At 44.4% G+C, this 22,767-nt stretch overlaps 2 protein-coding genes and 2 long non-coding RNA genes across 12 annotated transcripts in view; 2 read left to right on the forward strand and 2 right to left on the reverse strand.

The window, feature by feature from the left end:
- The window catches only part of HERC1 (HECT and RLD domain containing E3 ubiquitin protein ligase family member 1), a 101,391-nt gene extending 96,982 nt beyond the window's left edge, over positions 1-4,409 (forward strand). For all 9 annotated transcript variants that reach the window (XM_068204467.1, XM_068204468.1, XM_068204470.1 and 6 more), the window contains exons 73-78: positions 86-251; positions 545-621; positions 1,044-1,296; positions 1,523-1,675; positions 2,632-2,937; positions 3,759-4,409. In XM_068204467.1, coding sequence (XP_068060568.1) covers positions 86-251; positions 545-621; positions 1,044-1,296; positions 1,523-1,675; positions 2,632-2,937; positions 3,759-3,944 — 1,141 coding nt within the window. In that variant the 3' untranslated portion in view covers positions 3,945-4,409. The remainder of the gene's footprint in view (positions 1-85; positions 252-544; positions 622-1,043; positions 1,297-1,522; positions 1,676-2,631; positions 2,938-3,758) is intronic.
- LOC137482207 (uncharacterized) lies at positions 2,979-14,537 on the reverse strand. The gene is made up of 2 exons (XR_011003921.1): positions 13,218-14,537; positions 2,979-4,844 (listed from the first exon to the last, which is right to left on the reverse strand). It is a non-coding gene; the product is annotated as an uncharacterized lncRNA (long non-coding RNA).
- A 392-nt stretch (positions 14,538-14,929) lies between these two features.
- On the forward strand, positions 14,930-16,290 carry LOC137482206 (uncharacterized). Its single transcript, XR_011003920.1, has 2 exons — positions 14,930-15,056; positions 15,842-16,290. It is a non-coding gene; the product is annotated as an uncharacterized lncRNA (long non-coding RNA).
- A 116-nt stretch (positions 16,291-16,406) lies between these two features.
- On the reverse strand, positions 16,407-21,378 carry FBXL22 (F-box and leucine rich repeat protein 22). The gene is made up of 2 exons (XM_068204486.1): positions 19,311-21,378; positions 16,407-17,354 (listed from the first exon to the last, which is right to left on the reverse strand). The coding sequence occupies exons 1-2, from the start codon at positions 19,643-19,645 to the stop codon at positions 17,009-17,011; spliced, it is 681 nt and encodes a 226-aa protein (XP_068060587.1). The 5' UTR covers positions 19,646-21,378; the 3' UTR covers positions 16,407-17,008.
- Between the last annotated feature and the right edge of the window lie 1,389 nt (positions 21,379-22,767).

The raw sequence follows: 22,767 nt of genomic DNA on the forward strand, positions 1-22,767 counted from the left end.
CTCTGGACAGCTTTGTTGATCGAATGACTCAGAGCCTTTACATGATTGTGAATGATATTTGTGACTGTGTGTCTTTCCCCCAAAGGGGTCGGAAGTGCAAGCCCATTTTTGTCCAGATAGCAAGGCAAGTGGTAAAGCTGAATGCCTCAGACCTTCGCTTACCCTCCCGTGCCTGGAAAGTGAAGCTGGTTGGAGAAGGAGCTGATGATGCAGGTGGAGTGTTTGATGACACCATTACAGAAATGTGTCAGGTATATCTGTGAATATTTTGGAAATGTGTAACAGGAGTCTATCACAGTCCAGTCCCAGGGAAAAAACCATTGTAGCCTGACATAAAGACAGGTCTTGAAATAAGCATGTCTTTACTACTTAAAATCATCCTACCATGTTTACCTTCTCTCAGTGTTTCATATGAATTTGTAAGGGGTAATCATCACCATAGTGAAATATTCTGTCTTGTAATGCTAAAATGTCTTAATAGTCCTGTCATAAGTTTGCTTTCCCTCTTTCTAAGAAGGCTTTTTTTTTTTTATTGATTTTTAAGGAGCTGGAAACTGGAATAGTTGACCTGCTTATTCCTTCCCCAAATGCTACAGCTGAAGTAGGCTACAACAGGGATAGGTAAGTTGTACAGGATGTGCTTTTATTGCAGCTGGTAGTGAGTGAAAATCCAAATCTTCCATTGACTTTTTTATACCAAATTATGAGACTTCATAATTGTCTCTAGTATACTTTTTCCTTCAGGGTATGTTGTCATTGTGGAGCCAGGGCATGGCTTTAACGTGGGCTTGCTGGATTGCTGATGGCAGAACTCAGAGTAGCATCAAGATGCCAGGCTTTGTGCTCAGGAGTTCTGCCTCCCTCTGGCTCCAGTGTTTTAACAGCTAAAGATAGCAATAATCTTACTTGAATAAGTTTATTTGGACACTTGCTGATAAGTGTGCTGGAAGTTCTGTGCTGTGCTTACAAGTGTTTTCCCTTTTACTTCTGATGGAGTAGCATAGAAATATAATACTCTTTTCACTGCTTCTTTGTCCTTTCAGATTTCTCTTTAACCCTTCAGCATGTTTAGATGAACATCTGATGCAGTTTAAGTTCTTGGGCATTCTCATGGGTGTAGCTATTCGTACGAAAAAGCCATTAGATCTTCATTTGGCTCCAATGGTCTGGAAGCAACTTTGTTGTATCCCACTCATCTTGGAGGATTTGGAGGAGGTAGATCTGCTCTGTGTGCAGACCCTCAACAGCATTCTTCACATTGAAGACAGTGGGATTACTGAAGAAAATTTCCATGAGGTAAGATAATAAAGTCAGGGCTTCTAGATTTATTCAGAAAGCAGTTACTATATCAGATTGACCTTCACATCAGTATTTCTATAATTTCTATCTCCATTCTTGGGATAACAAGCACTTGTGCATTTAGAATAGTCTGTGATCTTACTATATGTAGTTCTAGATGACTTGTAAAATGCTATACTTGAATCACTGGAGTGACTTGTGCTTTTCCTATTTTGCGTAACAGATGATTCCTTTAGATTCTTTTGTTGGCCAAAGTGCTGATGGTAAAATGGTTCCCATAATCCCTGGAGGGAACAGTATCCCACTTACCTTTTCAAACAGGAAAGAGTATGTGGAGAGGGCAATTGAGTACAGACTCCATGAAATGGACCGACAGGTAAGAACCTCATTGTGACCTGCCCCTGTTGTTAGTAGGAACAGGGGGTAATTCGTGCCAATTTCCATTACAGTTTATTCAGTGCTAAGAAAAGCTTGGCTTTCTGCATCTTTCTGTGTCTCTGTATTTTTTCTTCCCCACAAACTGTTTTGGCCTTTTTTTTAAATTTAGTCTTGGTTTTTTTTCTCAGTAATTGCTCAGTTGGCAAAAGAGTGTTAGAAATCGGAGCTGGTCTTCTATTTGAGTAGCCCCACTTGAGAAAAAACCCTACAGTTTTGCATGCTGGGTACTCGAACTTGACATGCGAACAACACAGAGACTGGCTAAAGTAAATATTATTGACAAACGTTTGTTTAGCTTGAAACTATTTCTCTTTTGTTAAAACACAAATCCTGCAAATACTTCACAGTATGTATTGGGAAGTGCTCATTACCTATTGCAAAGTTCTGTGTATTTTGTCATTTGTATAGGGACCGTTGTGAAAGGAGTATTCTAATTATAAGGTAAAGATGCCTGTGTGATACTGTCTTTCTTAGATAACAGCTTCCTCATCAGAAATACCAAATCCCAGGTTTTGCAGAACAAGTGAAGCATTCTCACCACACATCTGAATTAGAACAAAGTATTTCTTCTGTTAACACAGTTGCTTGGTTTAGCCATCATTATTTGTGCTGCCAACTTCTAATTTTTTTTAATAGTTCTGTGTTGGATCAGAACATGTTCTTTAATGTGCAGTTACAATTAAAAATTATCTGTAATGTTTTCCAGGATTTTGAGAAACAATACAGTCCTTGTAGGGGCTGCGTGTGTGGGAGGCTGTATTTGGAAGACATTGGTAATTCTGTCTCTCGATGCCATTTCTCAGCTGAGAAGTTACTATTGTGTTTGGGTAGTCCAGGAAGTGGCAGAGATCAGACAGTTGCACTTCAAATGTCTCTCCTGTTTTTGGCCATTAGGTGGCTGCTGTCAGGGAAGGAATGTCTTGGATTGTTCCCGTTCCTTTGCTGTCCCTTCTGACTGCCAAGCAGCTGGAGCAGATGGTCTGTGGAATGCCAGAAATATCAGTTGAGGTTCTGAAGAAGGTTGTACGATACAGAGAAGTTGACGAGCAGCATCAGCTGGTGCAGTGGTTCTGGCACACCCTGGAAGAATTTTCAAATGAGGAGAGAGTCCTTTTCATGAGGTTTGTGTCAGGAAGATCTCGACTGCCAGCCAACACAGCTGATATCTCTCAGCGATTCCAAATAATGAAGGTTGATAGGGTAAGACACTGGTATTACTATTATTATTATCATCATCAGTATTATTTCCTCTCAAGTACAGTCAGTGCTTTGGCACTAGGAGACAATTTCCATAACTATAAATTTACAGAAAAAGTATGGGATAGGATATGCTCCAAGTTAATAAACTCAGACATTTTGGTTGTATAGAAGGACATAGGCTGCATGAATTGCATCTTAATTTAATTGTTGCATCTGGTGATTGGAGATCAAGACAAGACAAAAACCTTTATCTACTGTAATTGTTCCAATCTCTTTTCATTTAGTAATTTTCTTTCTGTTAATTTCGTGCAAGTGGCAACATATGATCACTAGTGAACTCTTCACTGCAATGAGTTTACAGTGTATTGTTTTACATAAAGGGTACATTCATTTGGGGTTTTTGTGCAGTGAAAGCACATTCTCTGTGAACAACATGAACAAAAAACTTGACAAAATCTCAGCTAACAGGGGTTTGTTTGTCCTATTTGGTTAGGTGTCTCTCAGATTGCCTTATGCACACTATGGTATATAATTTGAAGATTGGTATCTAGCAGCAGGCTTCTAAACAGCAGTGTGATCAACTTTTCAAAAGGCTGAATTCATTAGTGAGTTGTGTTACTTGCAGAGTAGGTTACAGAGGTTTTGGACATACTTAAGGGTGGAACAAATGCTGTAAACAAGGGAGGTCAGTCTGCTTCTTTAAAGGAATTTGACATAGAATGTGAAAATGATAGAGGCAAGGAGCAATGAAATGTGGATATTGTTGCATTTTTAACTTCATTCACAACTTACCAATGTCCCCCCTTTATCCGTTTCCACAGCCTTACGACAGCTTGCCTACCTCACAGACTTGTTTCTTTCAACTGAGGCTCCCACCTTACTCCAGTCAAGTAATCATGGCAGAGCGTTTGCGCTATGCAATCAATAATTGCAGGTCTATAGACATGGACAATTACATGCTCTCCCGGAACGTGGACAATGCAGAGGGCTCAGACACAGATTATTAATATTCTGTGAAAAAAATCAGCTTCCTTTCACTACAAATAGTGCCCTAAGTCCAATTCATCATTGATATAATTTTACAGTAACCATAGATGTTTTAGGAGCATAAAACCAGGTCTTAATAGATGGTGGCCACATTTTAGTTACTCTAAATGTAACAAAAAATTAGATGTTTTTATTTTTTTGTGATTATAAAAAAGAAAAAAGGAAAAACAAAAAAGTATGATCGGTAAGTTTTTTCTCCTTTTTTGGTCACTTTTGATAAGTTTGCATGGAGACATTTTGGTGCATTTTTGTTGGGAATAGTCTATTTGTAAACCTTCCCAGTGAACATGAAGAGTTGTACATTGTGTATAATTGTTCATTAGCCAGGACAGTTTCACATGAATATTCACATATTTATTTTGTTTTAATTTGAATTGCCTGTGCAGGGTTCCTTCTGCAGAGAAAAATAAAGCAAATTCAAGACTTGACTGCTTGTATGCATTTGTGAACTGTGGTTGGTTTACTCAGGCTTCATACTTTTATATTTTGTCTCAGGAAATTATATTCTTACAGTGTTGAGACAGGGTGTGACATCTGAAGCATCTTAAAATGTTTACCCTGCTGGACTGTGCTGTGTAGCCCCATGCTCTGCCTTCTCCTGAACTGAAGCCCTGTCTGGTTGGGTATACTGCTGTTTGTTCCTTGTGCTATACAAGTTCATGCTGTGCTTGGTTCCTTCTTGTTTTATGTTTAAACATTTTGCTCCTCCATAGTAGTTGTTGACAGTAACAGCGTGCTGCCGCCTTGATTCAGAAACTTTAAATATTTTGAGCAAAATAATAATATTTTTTAATGGACACATTGATACAGTTGATTCCTGCTCAGAGTACGCAAACATTAAAATGGAAAGGACAGTGTAACTGCATGTTGCGGTCACAGGGGAGATGTTCTCCAGCCAGCTCACTCCCCGAGACCGGTGTGCAGTCACGAGAGCGGCCGCCCCTGGGTCCTCACTGAGTCCTCCCAGGTGGCAGTGCGTACAGGGGCTCGCAGCTCCCTGCAGCAGATAGCTGTGGCGTGGGTGACACAGCAGCAGCACAGTACAAGAAACCAAGGCAAAGGAATAGAGAGGGGTCACTTCTTTGAGTTCCAGGGAAGTTTTATTCCCCTGAGGATTCAGGGACAAGTGACAATAACTGGAGCCAAAAAGCTGCTTTTAAGGAGAGGCGGGAATAAGGGGAGGACACAACCATTTACCAATAGGAAGGCATTAGGGGAGGAGTGCAAGGTAAGGGCTATCCAATAGAAGCCAGCAAGGGGAAGGAGCAAACCTTGCACCCCAATCTTGCTTCGAGGAGGGGATGAAGGGCAGGGAACAAAGGAGGTACAAGGAGATTGACAGGTGGATTGACATACACTTGGCAGGAAAATCTTGGGCTAAACACCTCAGGACTGAACCATTAGGGAAGACAAATGGGGTACATGGCATGAACCATTACTTATAACAAGAAATATTTAAAACCTACTACAGAAGAACAAACTGCAAAACAACAGACTACCACATCTCCTTTTTCGTTTTATAATGTTGAAAAAGAAGCAGAGGAGGAGTAGAAGCTTATTCTTTAAACTCAGTCTCTTAGACTTCGGTGCTTTCAGGTTCATTTTCTTCTCACCATTCGTGTTCTGTAGTGGCTGCTGCCACTACGACTCTGGAAGAAGATGACCCGTTGGTAGCATTCAAGATAACTCTCTTTAAAATTCCAAACACTAAAGAGACTACAAGTATGACAGTTATGAAATAACCTATATCTTTTATAACAGAAGGCATCCAACACAACAACCCCCAGTTCTTACGCTCATGCTTGATCGGATGTGCCGCTGTGCTCTCTCTGAAGCCCCCTGGCTTCGCCTGCCCGGCAAAGGCACGGTCAGCTGCAGGGGACACTCTCGTTTCTTGTGGCAGATTCGGGGGGTGGCTAAGGCAGAGCGCTTCGCTGTCTGCTTTGAATGGAGGAGAGGCGGCGTCTGAGAAGGTAATAAGAGAGTTGACTCACGGCCGGGGAAGAAGTCTCAGGTTTAATGCAAGGCCCACGAAGCTCTGAATTCCATGCCGCGGCAGCCGAAAGTGACCTCGAGGCTTCCGCAATCACCTTAAGTTCCAGGGCGATGACAAGGGGGAAGGGACGCCCACCACCCAATGGGGGAATCTGGGGGAGTGGAAGGCAGAGAGACAGACAGAAACACAAACCAATGGAGGAAGGTTCAGGGAGGGACCCCTGGCCTTTGTCCACTCACTCGATGCCCAAGGTGGAAGATTTTGGGGGGGTGGGATTAGGAGCTGTGTGATGGACAAGGCACCAGGGAGGGGACAGGGGGATGACTGAGCATTTTCAGGGAGACTGCCATTAGGGAAAGGGCAGGAAAGCTCAGGGTGGAACCATTGGGAGAAAATGGGGGGTGAAGGGGCAAACCATTACAGAACTGTTACAAAGATATAAAAACACAATACAACACGGATGGATGTCTAGAACAAAGGAAACAATAACTTGAGGTTAAACGTGACACGCATCAGGGTTTTCAATAAGAAGTTAAGACTTCCCTCTTTGTGGCGCTTTTGATTTGAGGCAACTGTGCCATTTTTAGGGCTGTTGAGAGGGTTTGGAGGGGTTGTAGTTGGTTGAGCCTTTCTGTTAGCTGGAATATATGGCTTGACCCACTTCCGGGGGATCCATCTAACTCTGGAGGGCATGGACAGACACGTGTACCCATGTCCCCAGGTTATCAGTTGAAAGGGTCCTTGGATTTCCCCAGATTCTGGGTCTCTGACCTGAACCAGCAGTTTTTCTTCCAATGGAAGCTGGCGGTGTTGATGAAAATGCTTCAGGATGGGTGGATTCAGGTCCTCTAAGGAACAATTGAGAAAGTTGATCGTAAACGGTGCTTTATATAACCTTTGCTGTGGTGCAGCAATCTGGGTGTCTCCTCTTTGGTGGTTGAGGACCTTTTTAGTAGTCTCATGAGTCCTCTCTATCACTGCCTGGCCGGTGGGCGAGTGTGGTATCCCTGTCAGATGTTGGACCCCCCATTCTTGCAAAAACTCACCAAATGCCTTGGAAGTATAGGCTGGGCCATTGTCAGTCTTGATGGTATTCAGGACCCCTGAAGTCGCGAAAGCCTGCACCAGATGTCTTTGTGCATTTGCGGCTTTTTCCCTTGCGTGGGCTGAGCCAAAGACTGCTCCCGAGAAGGTATCAACTGAGATGTGTACGTATTTCAACCTCCCAAACTCTGGTAAATGAGTCATGTCTGTCTGCTACATCTCACAACTGCAGAGTCCTCTTGGGTTTACTCCTGAACCCAGTGATGGTAAGGAGGACTCCTTAGTTTGGGCATGTGGCCTTGGCCTGATCACACCTTAGATGGAATTGACGGATCAGACCAGGAATGTTCTGGTGGAATTGCTGATGGCTGAGTTTCTCCTGCTGGAAGATGCTGGGTTGGCCAGCCAGCTGTAATGGAGCGGCTAGGGTGTCTGCTGTACTGTTCCCCTCAGCGATGAATCCAGGGAGGTCAGTGTGCAACCTCACATGCATCACAGAAAAGGGTTGCTTCCGGTGGGAAACTAGATATACATGCTTTGAGAGCAAGCTGAAAATAACTGGGTTGGAGACCTCCTTTAAAATGGCATGTTGTGCTCTGGACACTATTCCAGCTACTTAAGTTGAATCGGTAACAATATTAATTGGTTCTGGGACTTTCTCAAAGGCCCTGACAACTGCATCCAACTCAGCAACTTGAGGAGAGCTTTCTGTGACCTTAATGTGGGCTTCCCACTGCTGAGTTTGAGGATCTTTCCCTTGTGGGACCCTCCAGACCCATCAGTAAAAATGGTCAAGCCTGTCAATGGACATTGACTTCGGATATCTTTGGGATCAAACTGAAGCCTGTGCTAAACAATTTGTGGCCTAGATATGATGTATGGAAATTTGACCTGATAACTATCCAGAGTGGACTGTAAGCCCTTAGTCTCACAGAACAACTGCTCCAGGATCCCCTTGGTTAGTCTCCCTGTCAATGTTTTTTTTATGAGGACATGGATGCATGTGAAATCGCACCCCACCAAGAGTCGCATTCAAGCCCAAGCCTTAGTAATCAGCTGGGCCATCAGCTCTTGTGGCCATGTGATACTTCTGGACAGCAGATGACCGAGGAACACCCACTCTGTGATCAAGAGGAGGTCCTTCTGGTCTTTGTCCCATTGAAAAATGAGCCTCTGAAGGTGCAGCAGCTTACCTAAGGTGATGAAGGGAAGGCCCACCTGGCAGCAATGAGCCTGCCAGCCTGCCAGTGTTGACTGTATCTTCTCTAGAGCCTGCTTTGCCTCCTGAGTTAAGGCCCTTGGAGAATCTAACTCCTCCCTCCCCTTTGACAAGTTGAAGAGGGGAGATAAATCCTCAGTGATGAGCCCCAGCCAGGGCCTGACCCAGTTCAATGACCCACACAGCTGGTGGAGGTCTCGTAAATCTTTGGGTTATCATTGATGAGGACTCTCTGTGGTATAATGGTCCTGTTTGCGATGTTGAGGCCCAGATACTTCCAAGGCGGCAGTTTCTGTACTTTATCCTTTTGCAGCTCAAATCCAGCCACTGCCAAGGCAGTGAAAGTGTCCTCAAGCACTCCTGCAAGCACATTGTCATCGGGGGCACAAACAAGAACATTGCCCATATAGTGATATATGATGCAGTCTCTCACCCTAGCATGCACTGGGGACAGGACTCTGGCGACATACCACTGGCAGATGGTAGGAGAGCATTTGAGGCCCTGAGGCAATAATCTCCAGTGGCAGCACTTCATGGGAGCTTCTCTGTTGATGGAGGGCACAGAGAAAGCAAAGCACAGAGCATCGGCTGGGTGAAGGGGAATTTGAAAAAAGCAGTCTTTGATTATCTATTACCACCAATGACCAGTTTTGGGGGAGCATTGAAGGGGATGGCATCCCTGGTTGGAGGGACCCCATGTCTTCGATGATACTATTTTTCTCAAATCATGAAGGAGGCACCACTTATCCTTCCCTGGCTTTTTGATGACAAACACTGGGGAGTTCCAGGGGCTGTTAGTTTGGATGATATGACCTTTTGCTAACTCTTCCTCCCCTATTTGAGTGAGGGCATTTAATTTCTGTTTATTTAGTGGCCACTGTTCTACCCACACTGGTGTATCTGTCAGCCAATTTAGCTTCTGGGTAGGGCACTCTTCAGTGACTGCCACTAAAAATCCTGAGGACCCGGAAGTTCCAATTTGGCTCCCCTTTGAGACATGGCATCTGTCCCCCACAGGGTGAACTTGGAATTCAACACAAATGGGTGTATAGAGGCCAATTGCCCATTTGGTCCCTCAATTTGTACAATGCTCCTGGATCTTTTAGCCAGTTGGATGCCCCCAACACCCAGAACCTCACTGGGTACGCTTTGTAGCTCCCACTGTGACAGCCATTTGTGTGGAGGAATGACCGTCACATCTGCCCTCGTGTCCATCATCCCTTGTAACTGGATGGAACGCCCCCCATTTTTAAGGTCACACCACACGAGGGGCTTCTCCTCTCCCAGCACTTAGGTGAAATAAACAGAAAGGGTGTAAGGCACTGGAATGGCCTGCACGATGACCTGGCCCTCTGGCAGGAAGAGCAGGGGATGGACACAGCGTGCCATGAGACTGAATCACTCAGGATCAAGTGACAGGATCCCTGGGGCTATTTCAGTCTCAAGGGGAGTGTGCTTTGTGTCCCCAACAACAAGGTGCTTGCGGTTTAGTGATTTATTGTGCCTGTGGTCCTCTGCCTGCTGGATATGAGGAATGAGTCTGGGTTCTGCAGCAACAACATGCCAGTCCTGATTGGGAAAAAACATAGGGTCCATAAATTTGAGCCAGTAAGGAAGTCTATTATTGTTGGTGGTAACACAGCTGCTAGCAATACCACTAGCAACCCCTCTGTGGTCTGCCCCATTTTTATCCATGCACGGGGCAGACCTGCGCTCCCCACTTAGTTTTTTTGGGACTGGGAAGCTTCCCTGCCCCTCCCCTATCTGGTGGTGCCCTTCCTTTGAAGAGATACTGACTTATAAAATGTCCTCCTTGATGGCAGTGGAAGCATCTCCTCCTAGGTGGTTGATTCCCTTGGGTAACAGCTGCTGGAACTGCTATCTGTTCCCGCACAGCTGGCTTCCTCGGGGTGTCTTCTACGATAATCATGGCTTTCTTGGTGCACTCCTCAATAAGTTGGTCCAGGGTGGGAATTGGAGTGGAAGGGAGAGATAAGATGACTTTTCTGCAGGCTTCGTTGGCGTTGCTGGAGACTATTTCTAGTATCAACTGTTCTTGTATGTCAAGGTTTTTGACTCTCGTTTCTACAGCAGCACAAACTCAATCCACAAAGTCTGTAAATGTCTCTGAAAAAGACTGCTTAATAGAAATATAGGGTTGGATTGGTTCTGTGGATGGCATGGTCAAGAAAGCTTTCTCTGCAGCATCTTTAACTTGATCTAAAACGTCCCTTGGAATCCCCCCCGCCTGTTTCCGCACCTGTTCCCAATCACCCTCACCGACCAGATGATCAAGGGTGATATAGTTTTCATCTGCATCGGTGGAGCATTCAGGGTTCTGCAGAAGCTGTGGAAGGAGATCCCCTACTAATCTCTTCCACGTGCATTCCCACAATTTGTATTCAGATGGAGCAAGCAAGTGAAAAGCTGTTTTAAATCTGCAGGGACCAGCGTGTTTGATGTGAATGTTGCTTTTAAAAGGCTAAAGGCTCCTAAAAAATTCACTTTTCTGGCTAAATTCACACTGCTCTGAAGAGTTCCTTGAGGCTCTGAGAGGGGTTCCCATCTAGGGTGCTTTCCCCTTGCATCATAGATGACTGGGGCTAGGAAAGGCGAATTGTTATCTTCCACCACCTCCGGTCCCCCTGGCACCGTATTCCCGGTCCCCATGTCACCATGGGAACCAGAAACCAGAGCATGGGAAACAGGAAGCTGGCAGGCAGAAACCAAGGGCTGCAGGGTGAGAATCTGGGCGGAGGCATCTGAGGAGGCAAGGATTGCTGATGATATGGCAGTGGGGGGAACAATGTGTGGAATAGTGAGGGGGGTAAAACTGCCGGCCATAAAGGAAGAGGAGGGACCCAGGGAGAGGGAAGCATGTCGCCGTAGAGCAGGACAGTAACGAGGAGACTCCAAGGCAAAGGCTAGAGAATGAACTCTGATTTATTTCAAATGCACTGCTCTATTTATAGAGAATATCGTGCGGATTAATGTCATTGGTCTTAGAGTAAAAACATCTCACACCATTGGTGTGCAGTGAATGACGAATGGTGGCAGAACATATCTATGAACAATTTGAAAAACAAGATAAATTAGAGAATTATTTACATTCTTTCCCAACTGTCTCCCAGGCTCTCGCCTGGTTAAAAAACCCTCTCTTTTTCTCTCTGACTGAACTGAGAATATCCACAGGAAGGATCAAGGGTTCGGTCGGGAAGAGGGAGAAAGGGATTCTAGGGAGAAGAAGCCTCTGCCACGAGGCAGCAGCCATTCTGTGGTGCCTCTGTGGGACGAGGAAAGGAACCGTCTTGGAACTCAGAACTAGGGCTCTTAACAAGGACAAAGGGATTGGATTGAGGGATCGGGGTGAGGTCCCTGTCAGTGTGCCTGGGCTAGGGTGCCAAGGGGGCATTGAGGAGCCAGGGAGACAGTGGCAGCCCTGTGTCTGCTGACGGGCTGCTCCCCCCTACCCACCCAGTGTAGGGGAAGAGGAAATGCGAAAGGAGGGTGAGGAAGAAGGGTTTCTGGGGAAAACTGGGGATAAACTCACAGGTTGCTTTTTAACTCCCTTTTCTTCTACTTTTAACAAATCCCAAATCAGTAAAAATAATAGCAGAAATACCTCTTTAATGGAGGAGTCACCCCTCTTTGTTAAATCAGTCAGTTTAGCACCTACTTCCAAAATACAGTATTTTGCACATCTGGCGGGGTAATATTAGGAAAGTTAAAAAACAACCAACACACAAATCTTTTAACAAGTACCTTCAAAACTTTTGCACCCCCCTGCCTCAGGGTAGCCAGAACTTGGACATACACCTCCCATTGCTGAGTGGAAATCTTAGCGCTCATCCTGCCCACTCTGCGTTTCTTCCACACTCCTTCTGCAGCGAAAATGGGCAAAATAAAAGGAAAAGGGCCCGGGAAGCCAACGGGGATAGACTGCACACGCCACACGCAGCGTGTCCCCTCCCCTGGAAAGAAGCTACCCTCTCTACCTGTGTCCCTGGCCCGGGTCTGCACCAGGGCACTTACCACACTGACTGCTCCAGGAAAAAAAAACCTGCAAAAGGGGTCCTAAGTTCTGAAGAAAGTTCCTGGGCACCAGAAGGAAGGCTATTTCTTCTCCCTCTGGGAGCACCACCAGCTAAAACCTGCTGTGCTCACACAAAGGCACTGGCACAGCAGGGCTCACAAATCCCGAGACTATTCCCCGGGGTACAACCTGTCTGTCGGGTTTCCTCCCCACGGAAACAGTGGCAGCAGTCTTCACGGCTGCAAAGACGCCCCGACGTTGGTGTGCCGACTGTATCTGCGCACTGCGGTCACAGGGGAGATGTTCTCCAGCCAGCTCACTCCCCGAGACCGGTGTGCAGTCACGAGAGCGGCCGCCCCTGGGTCCTCACTGAGTCCTCCCAGGTGGCAGTGCGTACAGGGGCTCGCAGCTCCCTGCAGCAGACAGCTGTGGCGTGGGTGACACAGCAGCAGCACAGTACAAGAAACCAAGGCAAAGGAATAGAGAGGGGTCACTTCTTTGAGTTCCAGGGAAGTTTTATTCCCCTGAGGATTCAGGGACAAGTGACAATAACTGGAGCCAAAAAGCTGCTTTTAAGGAGAGGCGGGAATAAGGGGAGGACACAACCATTTACCAATAGGAAGGCATTAGGGGAGGAGTGCAAGGTAAGGGCTATCCAATAGAAGCCAGCAAGGGGAAGGAGCAAACCCCAGTCTTGCTTCAAAGGGGGGATGGAAGACAGGGAACATTCCAGAAGGAAACGAAGGAGGTACAAAAAGATTGACAGGTGGATTGACATACACTTGGCAGGAAAATCTTGGGCTAAACAACTCAGGACTGAACCATTAGGGAAGACAAATGGGTACATGGAATGAACCATTACAAATTTATAACAAGAAATATTTAAAACCTACTACAGAAGAACAAACTGCAAAACAACAGACTGCCACAGGACAGGGTACTAGTCAAGGCTGTGGATTTTATTCACATTTTTAGTTCTGCCTTTGGTCTCATTTTGTCTCAGCTGTAACTATTGTGATCAGCTTGGTTTGACTTACACAGTGATTGATGTTCCTGTTTGGTTAGGACAGCAGTGTACTGCACAAGGAGATCTCTGCTCTGTGCCTTAGGATAGTGCTAGACAATAGGTAATTGCCCATTGTCTCTATGAAAGACATCACTGATGTCAAACACTGCTTGGTGTTCAGAGCAGGATGTACCTGGGGAAGGAAAAGGGGAGAGGCTGTCCCCAGGTGAGTCAGAGCTGCTCTGCTCTCATTTCCCCTCTGCTCCATTTCTTCCTTCCTCAACTCCTTGGGATGATGCTGTTGGGACTGAGGGCTGGTGAAAATGTTTATTAGTGTCATCTCACCTGGGGCAAGGCTGGTCCATCTGAGTGTGGAGTGTAGGGTAGAAATTCCTGTTACTTTCTCTTGTGTGTCTATTATACGTTAACAAGGATTGATTGGGAAATTTCCTTGTGTCCAAGACTGAGCTGCTGTACTGCTGCCAGCTGACAGTGCTCAGAGAGAGGGCTTAGTAAGCTGTAAAAATTTGCATATTTGTGTTTTATCTGGTGAAGTTCTCTCAGGACTATATATTTTCTCTTGAAAAAGGCAAAAGCCTAGCTATGATCAAAGACCACACTGCAGAGCAAAAAAACACTTGAGGGGGATCAGGAGTTGGGGGAAGGAGCGTCTCACGGCTCTGAAATCATGCAGACTTTGTTTCCTGCCTTATTGTGTATTAGGTTTCAAATTGGACTGAGATGTTGGTGTCCCATCACTGTGTTGTGAGGATGTATAGTCACATCTTGGCCTAAATGTGTAGGTTTAATAGGTAAAAAATACAGTATTTAAATAAATGGGGAAACTGCTCTATTATTGCCTTCTGCACCTCATGGATGTGTCTGACTTAGTGGCACTGATTTGTCAGCCTGTTTCATTCAGCACAGGAAATAACAGAACTGTGCCTAAAAATGGCAGTTTTATGTGGACTGTGCAGTTAGCTTTCTTGATAATGGAGACTTTTTGGAGGCAGTTTATAGTAAAATCACAGGAAATGTTAATTAAAGGTTTGTGCTTGATGGAACTTTAATGGCTTGGAACTCCTCTCCCCACCCCTCCCACCACCCCTACCCCCAGTCCTGGCAGAAAACTGGTAAAAAGGCTTAAGTAATATGTAGACAGATGCAAATGTTCTTTCGTATCATGTAGCTATTTGAAAATCTGTTCCTGTTACAACTACAGAGGCATGTCCTTCCCCACAGTGCTGGGAGAGCTGGTGGCATGAGGAAGTCTTTGCTTGCTGCGGTGACTGTATAAGTTCATGCCTTGTTTTGGCTTGTCAGCAGCGTGTTGAACTGTTGTTGTGTATCCAAGGTACAAGTTGTGTCAGCTTCCCAATTTACACATGACAGTAAATTTGTTCAGCTCAGCAATGTCCTTTTGTAGCTGTCAGTGCTGGGTGAGGATTGCTGTGTCTCCTTATCTGCACTTCCAGTTTTCTTCCTTAGCTTGTGGTGCATAAGGGCCCTACTTGAAGTTTAGGAAGGAGTTAATGAAATACCACTTTTACGGTGTCATACTGTTAAATATAGCTAAGTAATGAAGATGGAATAATTTATTTTCCTCGTTGGTTTTCTGGGTGAGTGTTTCTTACAGATACTCATACTGATCAAGTATTTCTCTAGAATTACAGTATTGTTTGGCTAAGTTGCTGTAATGCTGTGATTTATTTCTTATGTCAGCCAAATTAGAGAGTACCAAGTATATCTGTGGATCAATTAACCAGGATCAAAAGTGTAGGAACTCACCCCTGGTTGGGGTGAGCCGGAAAGGTGGAGGTCGTCGGGCTAATTGGCTTCTCGCCACCACCCTCCCAGGGAGGCCAGTTGTAGGAACGTTGTTGTGTTGTCAGGCCTCACCCCCTTGTTGGGGTGGCCCAGAAAGGTGGAAAAGTCTCTCCTCCAACCTGTGTCTCCAAAGAAAGACTCAGTAGTCTTCAGTCGTCCGGTCTCAAGGTAGTTTATTGTGTGTTATCTGAAAGATTTCTCCCTGAGCTGCTGCGGTCCGTTCAGCAGTCAGGCAAGGGCACACACTGACTCCCAGGGGGCTGGTGCCCTCTTTTATATCACACATTACATGTTAAATGTTTATGGTTTTTCCCCAATGCCCATCACCTATATTGAACAGTGACTTTCTACTCTAAACCAGTCTGTGAGTGCCAACATCACCAAGAACATGGAGGTTAGGAAGGAGAAGGAAAGAGGACAGGGCACACCCAAGTCCCTCCATCTTAGAACTTCTGACCCCCATGTACAAAACTCAGACCCCTCTGTACAAGGCCTAAAACCCCCCTGCACAGCACTCAAAAACTCTTCCTTTCACTTTGTGACTACTTCTGCTATAATATCTAAACTTTTGTGATTTCTTGTTCTTCCTGCAAGGTTGGTAAATTGTTCCATGGATCTGGTTCAAAGCCACAGGGGTCTGTGGCTGCATTCCAGGGTCTCAGATGCTTCTGACCTGGGCCCGGAACATCCAAGGGTGTCCAAGGGACATTCTGGGTTCCGACACAAAAGGAGAAGTAAGTATATTCAGTTATGTTGAGAGCTGTAAAGTCCTTTTTGGTGTCAAATTTTGTAGATGGTGGCATAGCATCAAAAGTATGTAAAAAAAAAGTTTCACTTCCAGATAGCAGAGCAGTGTGCAGGAAGGAGACAGCCTTGTGGTTTGGGATGAAAATAGCTACTGGTTTTGTACTTTGCAGAGAGAAATGGGTATTTATATACAGCTGGTCTGTACTGTGTTCCTAATTTAGCATTTAAAGCTACAGGCTGTTAGTCACTGTCTTTTCTTGCGGATTAGTTCTCTGAATTAGCATTTGTTCAGATTGCCCTTCCTTTAATGTCAGCTTTAAAAAATAACTTGGTGCATCTTTAATTTTGTAAGTACATCATGGAGAGGGTCTAACTGTGTTTTGTGTGCCTTGAATCCATGCTTCCCTCATTAAATAAAAAAGCCTGGTAAATTAGCTGCCACTGTTAATCACTGAGGAAGTACTGGTGGTCAGTACTCTGCTTTTGCTAGAAAGATGTTTCAGGGAGTGGTTATCCTCCTTAACGGATGGAACAGCTTTCTGGTATTCCCCTTTAACAGAAGTTTGTAAATCACTCGTCCTGAAAATTTGTGAAAATACTACAGTGACTCATGCTATCTCTGCTGTGGCTTTATGCCCTTGCCCATTACATAAGGAGTTTTGAACGTGCAGGGTCCAGTCTGAACCTCGTGACCCAGTGGGAAGGCTCTTCCTTAATGTTTGTGTTCTCAGGTCCCTGTGTGACTCATTCTGCCTCTGTGTTTCTTCCATGCAGTCAGTGAACCTTGCCATCAAACTTATTGCACCGTGTCAAACTACTGTTAAACTTTCATAAAAGTTCATAAAATTTATTGAACTCTATCAAATTATTTGGCTTCAATAATCACACTGCTGCTTCCCTCTTCTGAATGAGGTACATCTGCAGCAGGGTACCAGAACTGCAGTTTTCAGCAGATCTGGCATTTTGTGATAGCAATGCAGGGTTTCCCAGTTTCAAAGAACAACAGAGAGCAAACAGTTTTTTCCTGAAGCCCATCCAGGAGGAGATGCATGTCTTTTCCCTTTACAAAACAACCATTTGTTTGGACTTGAGCAGAACCCATGGAAGTAGCAACAGTTCATTGCTACCTCAGTGAAGTAAAATACCCACACTTTAAAGCTGAACCAATTTTCTTGATGCTTTTTCAAGCATCAGCTTTCTTTCTGGCTTACTGTCTGGGATCATGTTAGCACTTCTCTCCGCTCTCAGCATTACTGAAGGACACTTTTCCCTGACTCTCTCTAGCCCAGCTTGTGTTACATTGCGACAGAAATCCACATGGAGTGTTCGCAGTGATGCCCCATGGAGGGTCACTGCCTCCAGGGTGTGGTCAGTGATCTGCACACAGTTCTCCAGTTTGAGGCTCTTCAGGTTTGGGCAGTTCTTGAGAAGCTGCAAAATGCAGCAATCTGTAACGTGGCCACATCCAGAGAGGGTCAGAGACAGCAGATTTGGACATCTGAAAGCAGGATGGTGACAGGTGAGATGAGAGAAATAAATCAGAGCTTGCAGAAGCAAATAGCATCAAGAATAAATATGAAGGTTGGAAAAATGCCTCCTCTTCATCAGGAGGGGCAAGGAGATGCAAGTAGGTGAGTGCACATGTAGATCTTAATGTTCAGCTTAACTAAAGGCAAAGCTTACCTCCTTTGCTTTCTACCTCCTTTGCTTTTTCTGTTAGTAGCAACATCTCTAGCTCAGCTGGCACAGTGGCATGTTGAGGCCTATTTAAGCTGTGGCTGCATCATTTCTTCTTAAGGAGTTTTGATGGCGCTGTGCTTCTCCAGGCACAGACAGTGCAGACTCAGCAGAGAGATTAATTTCAGGATGAAGTGGATGACAACTGAGAAGAGACTGCTATGCAGACATGCTGAGCATGAGCAAGTAAGGCACTTCCACTCTTAATTTTCAGGAATTACAGATATATTTTAGTTCCTTGGATTTACTGAATAGGTGCCAGCTGCTTTCTAAAGAGTGTTTGATGTTCAAACCCCACTCAGCTCTTAAACTTTCCTTTGAGTCACTGAAACTGGTAACTCTGTTGCTATAAACAGTGATGCAGCAAATGAAAAAAGCTTTTTCTTGCTGCTTGAGTAGGCCTGGGGAAGTACAGGAAAGGCCTGTCCCCAGTGGGGTGTTGAAGCTGTGCAGTGTCCTAGAGCAGCTGCTGTGCTGAGCAGGGCCCTGTGCAACAGCCTGTAAACATGTGCCTGGCTCCTCAGCCCCCTCTCCAGGCAGTAGCAATTCAGCATCCACTTAGCTGAACTGAGCATCACACACGTCTGTGTTAATGTTGCTCTTGTGAGACCTCTAGACAGATTTTTTTTTTTTTAACTCTTTTCTGTTAGGAGCAGTTGGAGGAGAAAGCTGGCAGCAGTCAAGAAAGGCTCTAACAGAATAAAACTACTTTAAACTCAGGAAGAAAAGCTAGATATTTAATTTGCGTTTTTCTTTGTACACAGTGCTAGGACTGGGAATGCTTTCATTCCCAGTGGGTTTCCGCAAAAAGAGGTAGGACCTTGTATTATCCTTTCTAGGCACAGGTATGCTAATTCCTCCTTAATTAATTCAGATATTTATCAATTGTTCTAGAACATTTACTTCAGAAATTTGGCACTTGCAATTTAATCCATTTTGAAGCTGCTTTTCAATCCTTGTTTTGAGATTGCACTGCTGCTGGCTCTCTCCTGTCACTATCCCATATTTTTTTCAGTTGTTGTTCCAAAGCTGAGGGTTGTGGCACAGGTGCACCATGTCAGGGAGCTACTGCCATGGCCCCTTGGCTCTGCTTTGGGACCAAGCCAGCCCTGGTGTTACCCGCACACAGTGGGACTGGCTCTACCCTGTGAGCTTCTTCCTGCCGCCGATCTGCTCCTTCCTCAGAGCTGCCTTGCAGCAGCAGAGCTGAGGGAAAAGCTGTGCACCCAGAGCGGCTTTTCCATGGTGGCATTTCTCTTCCCTCACTGCAGTTTAGAAGCAGCTAGGAGTTTAAACTTCAGTGTAATAGCAATATTTACTTTTTAGACTGAACTAAAGCTGACACTTAGTAACATGTTAATTGAACTTGGTTGTAATGAATTGTGTTCACTGTTTGAAATCAGGGCTCAGCTCCAGGCATCCCCCCAGACACTGCTGGAATGGTGTTTAGCTGAGCAGCAGTATGGGAGGCAGGAGTGCACTTTCCCATATTAATAACTAATTCTTAGGAAAAAAAGGAGGAAAACGTAGCCTAAAGGGAAATGTAGAGGAAGTATACACTATTGCCACTGTAAAATGAACTTACACTACAGTTGGAAAGGCAAAGCACTCATGTACTTCATGCTGTATTTCAGGCAAGGGTTATGGAGTATTTGAAATAACTCAGACTTCACTCACCTCAAGGCAGTTACTGCACACTGACACCCACAGAACGTACCTGTTGCAAACGTCTAGTAAAAAATCACTGACAGTGTTCTCATGCCTCTTACAGAAGTCTTTCTGGAAACTGTTTTTCATCCAGTCTTCAATGTTACACACCTTGACTCTCTCTGAATACCAGCAGATGGATAAGTGTTTTAAAGCAGGCCCCAGGAGAAAATTGTCCTTCTTTAGTTCCACTGGAGAATGAAAGTTCAACAAAGACCACAGTAAAGGATCCTGAAATACTTCTAGTAACTTGTGACATGTTTTTGCTAGATTTTTCCTACTGTTTTTGTCCAGATAAGAGAAGAGATGTAAAAGGCATTCCCGGTTGAGCTGGGTTATGTGCATTGCCCAGGAGCAGTGGCAGAGTGTCTTGGCCTGGTGGAGTAACAGCAGCGCTGGAGGGTGTTCACACTCACCAGGAGGCTGTTGCACATATATGGTTGTGGAATGGGGTTTATTTTTGGCTAACAGCTGGTGCAGAAGCTCAGAACAGGGAAAGGAAAAGAACCATGTATGTAGCTTCTGCTTCCTTTGTCAAAGGGAATGGAATGGGCATGTAAAACTTGATTGTCATGAAATGCTTCCTTAAAAGGGATTGTTTTTTCCCCCCTTGTAGACTCTCCTGAAGTTTAGCAAATTTCTTGTGCTGAGTTACTGGAGTGGGGTGGGGCTGTAGCTACAGCTGCCAGGCATATCTTTGTCAGTGTTCCCCATTCAGGAGATTTGGCTGAGCAGCACTTTGGTTTGGCAGAGTACACTTCTACTCTCTATTTGTTCATTGATTTTTCTGAGGTTGCACATTTGGTTCATGTTCAAGGACTGTTACATGGATAATGGAACTTTCATAAACATTTTTTTAGAAGGAGCTGAAACATTCTCTGGGTGCCTTGAAGCACACACAGAGTCTGCAGTTCAGTTCACGAGCCCCAGAGGTAGGGACAGTTTCCTGCCCACAGTTATTTGAGGCTGAGCTGTGAGTCTATAAACAAAGCTGGCTGTGTCCCCACCTTCTGCAGGAGGGAAGCAATGACACAGAGGCAGCCATGCATGGGAACATAGCAAGGCTATGTTTAGTTCCTTGTGGGCTTGTGCTTTTAATAGATGTCTTCTATCGGCTTGAGTTTTACAAGTTTGGCTGTACTGGTTTTGTAGGTTTAGCTCCATTACCACAGAAATCTTTTTTCCACCTTTTGGTGGAATGAGGAGATTTGAAAGCAGTTTTCCAGGTAAAAGTATCTGTTGTACAGAAATTGGAGAAAGTATAGCAGAAAGTTGTTCCTAGAAGAAAAATAAAGCTACAGCAAGGGCAGGTTGGAATTAAAAGCAATAAGCATCCCTTTAACTTTCCAGCTTGTGAATCAAAAATGCTTGAGATGAAGGTATTTTATAGTCACTTTCTGCCTGGTGTTAATACAAGAGAATAAATACATTCAACAAGTCCATAAGAAGTTACAGCAAACAGCACTGGGGAGTTTTTCAAGTGGCCTGCACACAAATAGTAGCTGGGAGACTTTATGGTATTTTAATTAGGAGTGTTTTAATACAGGACAAGGTTGGGTGGGACCCAATTTTACCTCTTCCTTCTTAACCCAAGAACGCAGTTTGAAATTCAACTCTGAAAAACAAGATCTGAAATTTTTTTGGAGTCTGCAACAATCATAGCTTGAGGAAGTGCATGAGTAATGTGTGTGTCTGAACACAGCTGGCATACATAAAGAAATGGCAATTCTTTCTGCTTCATTCTTTAGTTAGTAACTTTCTACTATATACAGTAAGCTGTGTTTAACAATTGCCGGTCTTCTTGGTTTTATATCCTTTGTCATTTAATCTTTTCTTTGAAATGATAAGGAGACTGCTGTTCCCCCTCCCCCTGTCAGATGTGCCTGCAGGTATTTTTCATTCTTGTATTAGCATTTTCAACTCTCAAGAACTTACCTTCATTTTTGAGCAGGTTTAAACAGTTGAGACTTCTCAGAGTTATACATACAGGAATACCATTTAAAAAAATACTAATTAACACACCCCCCCCCCCATTTAACAACAAAACAACAATCTAGTAAACTTGAATGACAAGGATTGTCCTAAGATGGACTCTTGCCAGACAGAGGGGACACACCACAATCTGACATAAAAATTAACAGCAGTTGGGTGACAAGGCATTTAAAATGGAACGGCAGGTCCACTTTGGGGTTAGGTGCTAAGTTTGATAGAGGTGTTTTAGAGTTAGGAACACTGCAATTGCTTTATTTTGTTTTTCCCAGAGCAAGATACAGTATTCTGCAATTTGTGTTCAGAGGACATACACCAATGTTCTGCAAGCCTGTGGAAGGACAAGAGAAGTTTCGTTTTCTAAGGAAAGGAGACACTTTAATGGCACATTTTTCATGAACACACTATGTGATGAGATATAATTCACATTCATCCTGGAAATGCTCCAGAAACACACAAGATGAGCACATGAGTCAGTAATCCTCACTGAAAATTACACACAAGATTTTAATGGTAAACAATTACAACTATGGCACTACAGTACTTGAGAATATCCTAAAGCACGTTGGAATCAGCTGTCAAGGTGCCCATTACCTCATCAGTAAGACACAGACACATCAGTAATGAAACATTTCTGGGGGAATTTCTTAACACCATGTGTTACAATTCCCACCAATTTAGTAAAATCTTCATAAATGGCCTATTTTTGATACAAGTCCACTATCCCCTCCTGTCTCAAACTTTCAGACTCTCCTCTCTTGCTGACATTTAGGAGCTGGACATTTTGCAGTTTTGATTGACATAAATAATGGCTCCAGTTGTATACGTGGCTGAACAATCAGTAACAAAAGGACAACCTTTGATTGGACACATTTTGGTGAAAAAGATGCAAGTCTTTGAACTGTAGCTAGCAGTTGTTGCTTGCAGAGCAGTCTCAAGCAAGAAAAAAAATTCTTGCCAGCTAGTGTGTACTATGATGAGCAGTAAGTAGAAAAAAACCATTTGGCTTAAATGATATTCCCCGCCATAAGCGAGTAGATAAATATAGGATATACAAGCTAGGTTAAAAAGGTAATAGTAGGCCAGGTATATGTTACTGGTTCAGTGCTCAGTTACTTTTTTCTTTTGACACCACACTGAATAGAATACAGTGGATAAGCAAAGTTCTCCACCAGGAAGAGAAATACTTGTGTTGCCACAACAAACTGTTCATACTGTCCATCTGAGTTTGCAGTGGGAGAAAGTTAAATTAGGAAAGGATTTACAATGTACTTGTTCCAGCAAAGCATATGGCTGAGTCCTGAGCAGCACCTGCTGCAAGGACAGCCTGCTGTGATTGCATTGTGTTCCCACACTGGCCCCACACGGCCCTGCTGGAGACACCACTGCCCAGGAACTGCGTGGGACACAGTAAATGGGACTGAAAGAAAATGTTCAAGTGAGAACATAACTCTGACCCCCAAACAATTGCTGACAAG

This window comes from Anomalospiza imberbis, chromosome 13 (assembly GCF_031753505.1).
Source record: "Anomalospiza imberbis isolate Cuckoo-Finch-1a 21T00152 chromosome 13, ASM3175350v1, whole genome shotgun sequence".
NCBI lineage: Eukaryota > Metazoa > Chordata > Aves > Passeriformes > Viduidae > Anomalospiza > Anomalospiza imberbis.

Bases quoted from the DNA above. Each gene is read 5' to 3' on its own strand.
- FBXL22 (XM_068204486.1), bottom strand. From the start codon at position 19,645: ATGCACATAACCCAGCTCAACCGGGAATGCCTTTTACATCTCTTCTCT. The intron at 17,355-19,310 runs GTACGTTCTGTG...TCCTGCTTTCAG, and splicing joins TTACTAGACGTTTGCAACAG to ATGTCCAAATCTGCTGTCTC.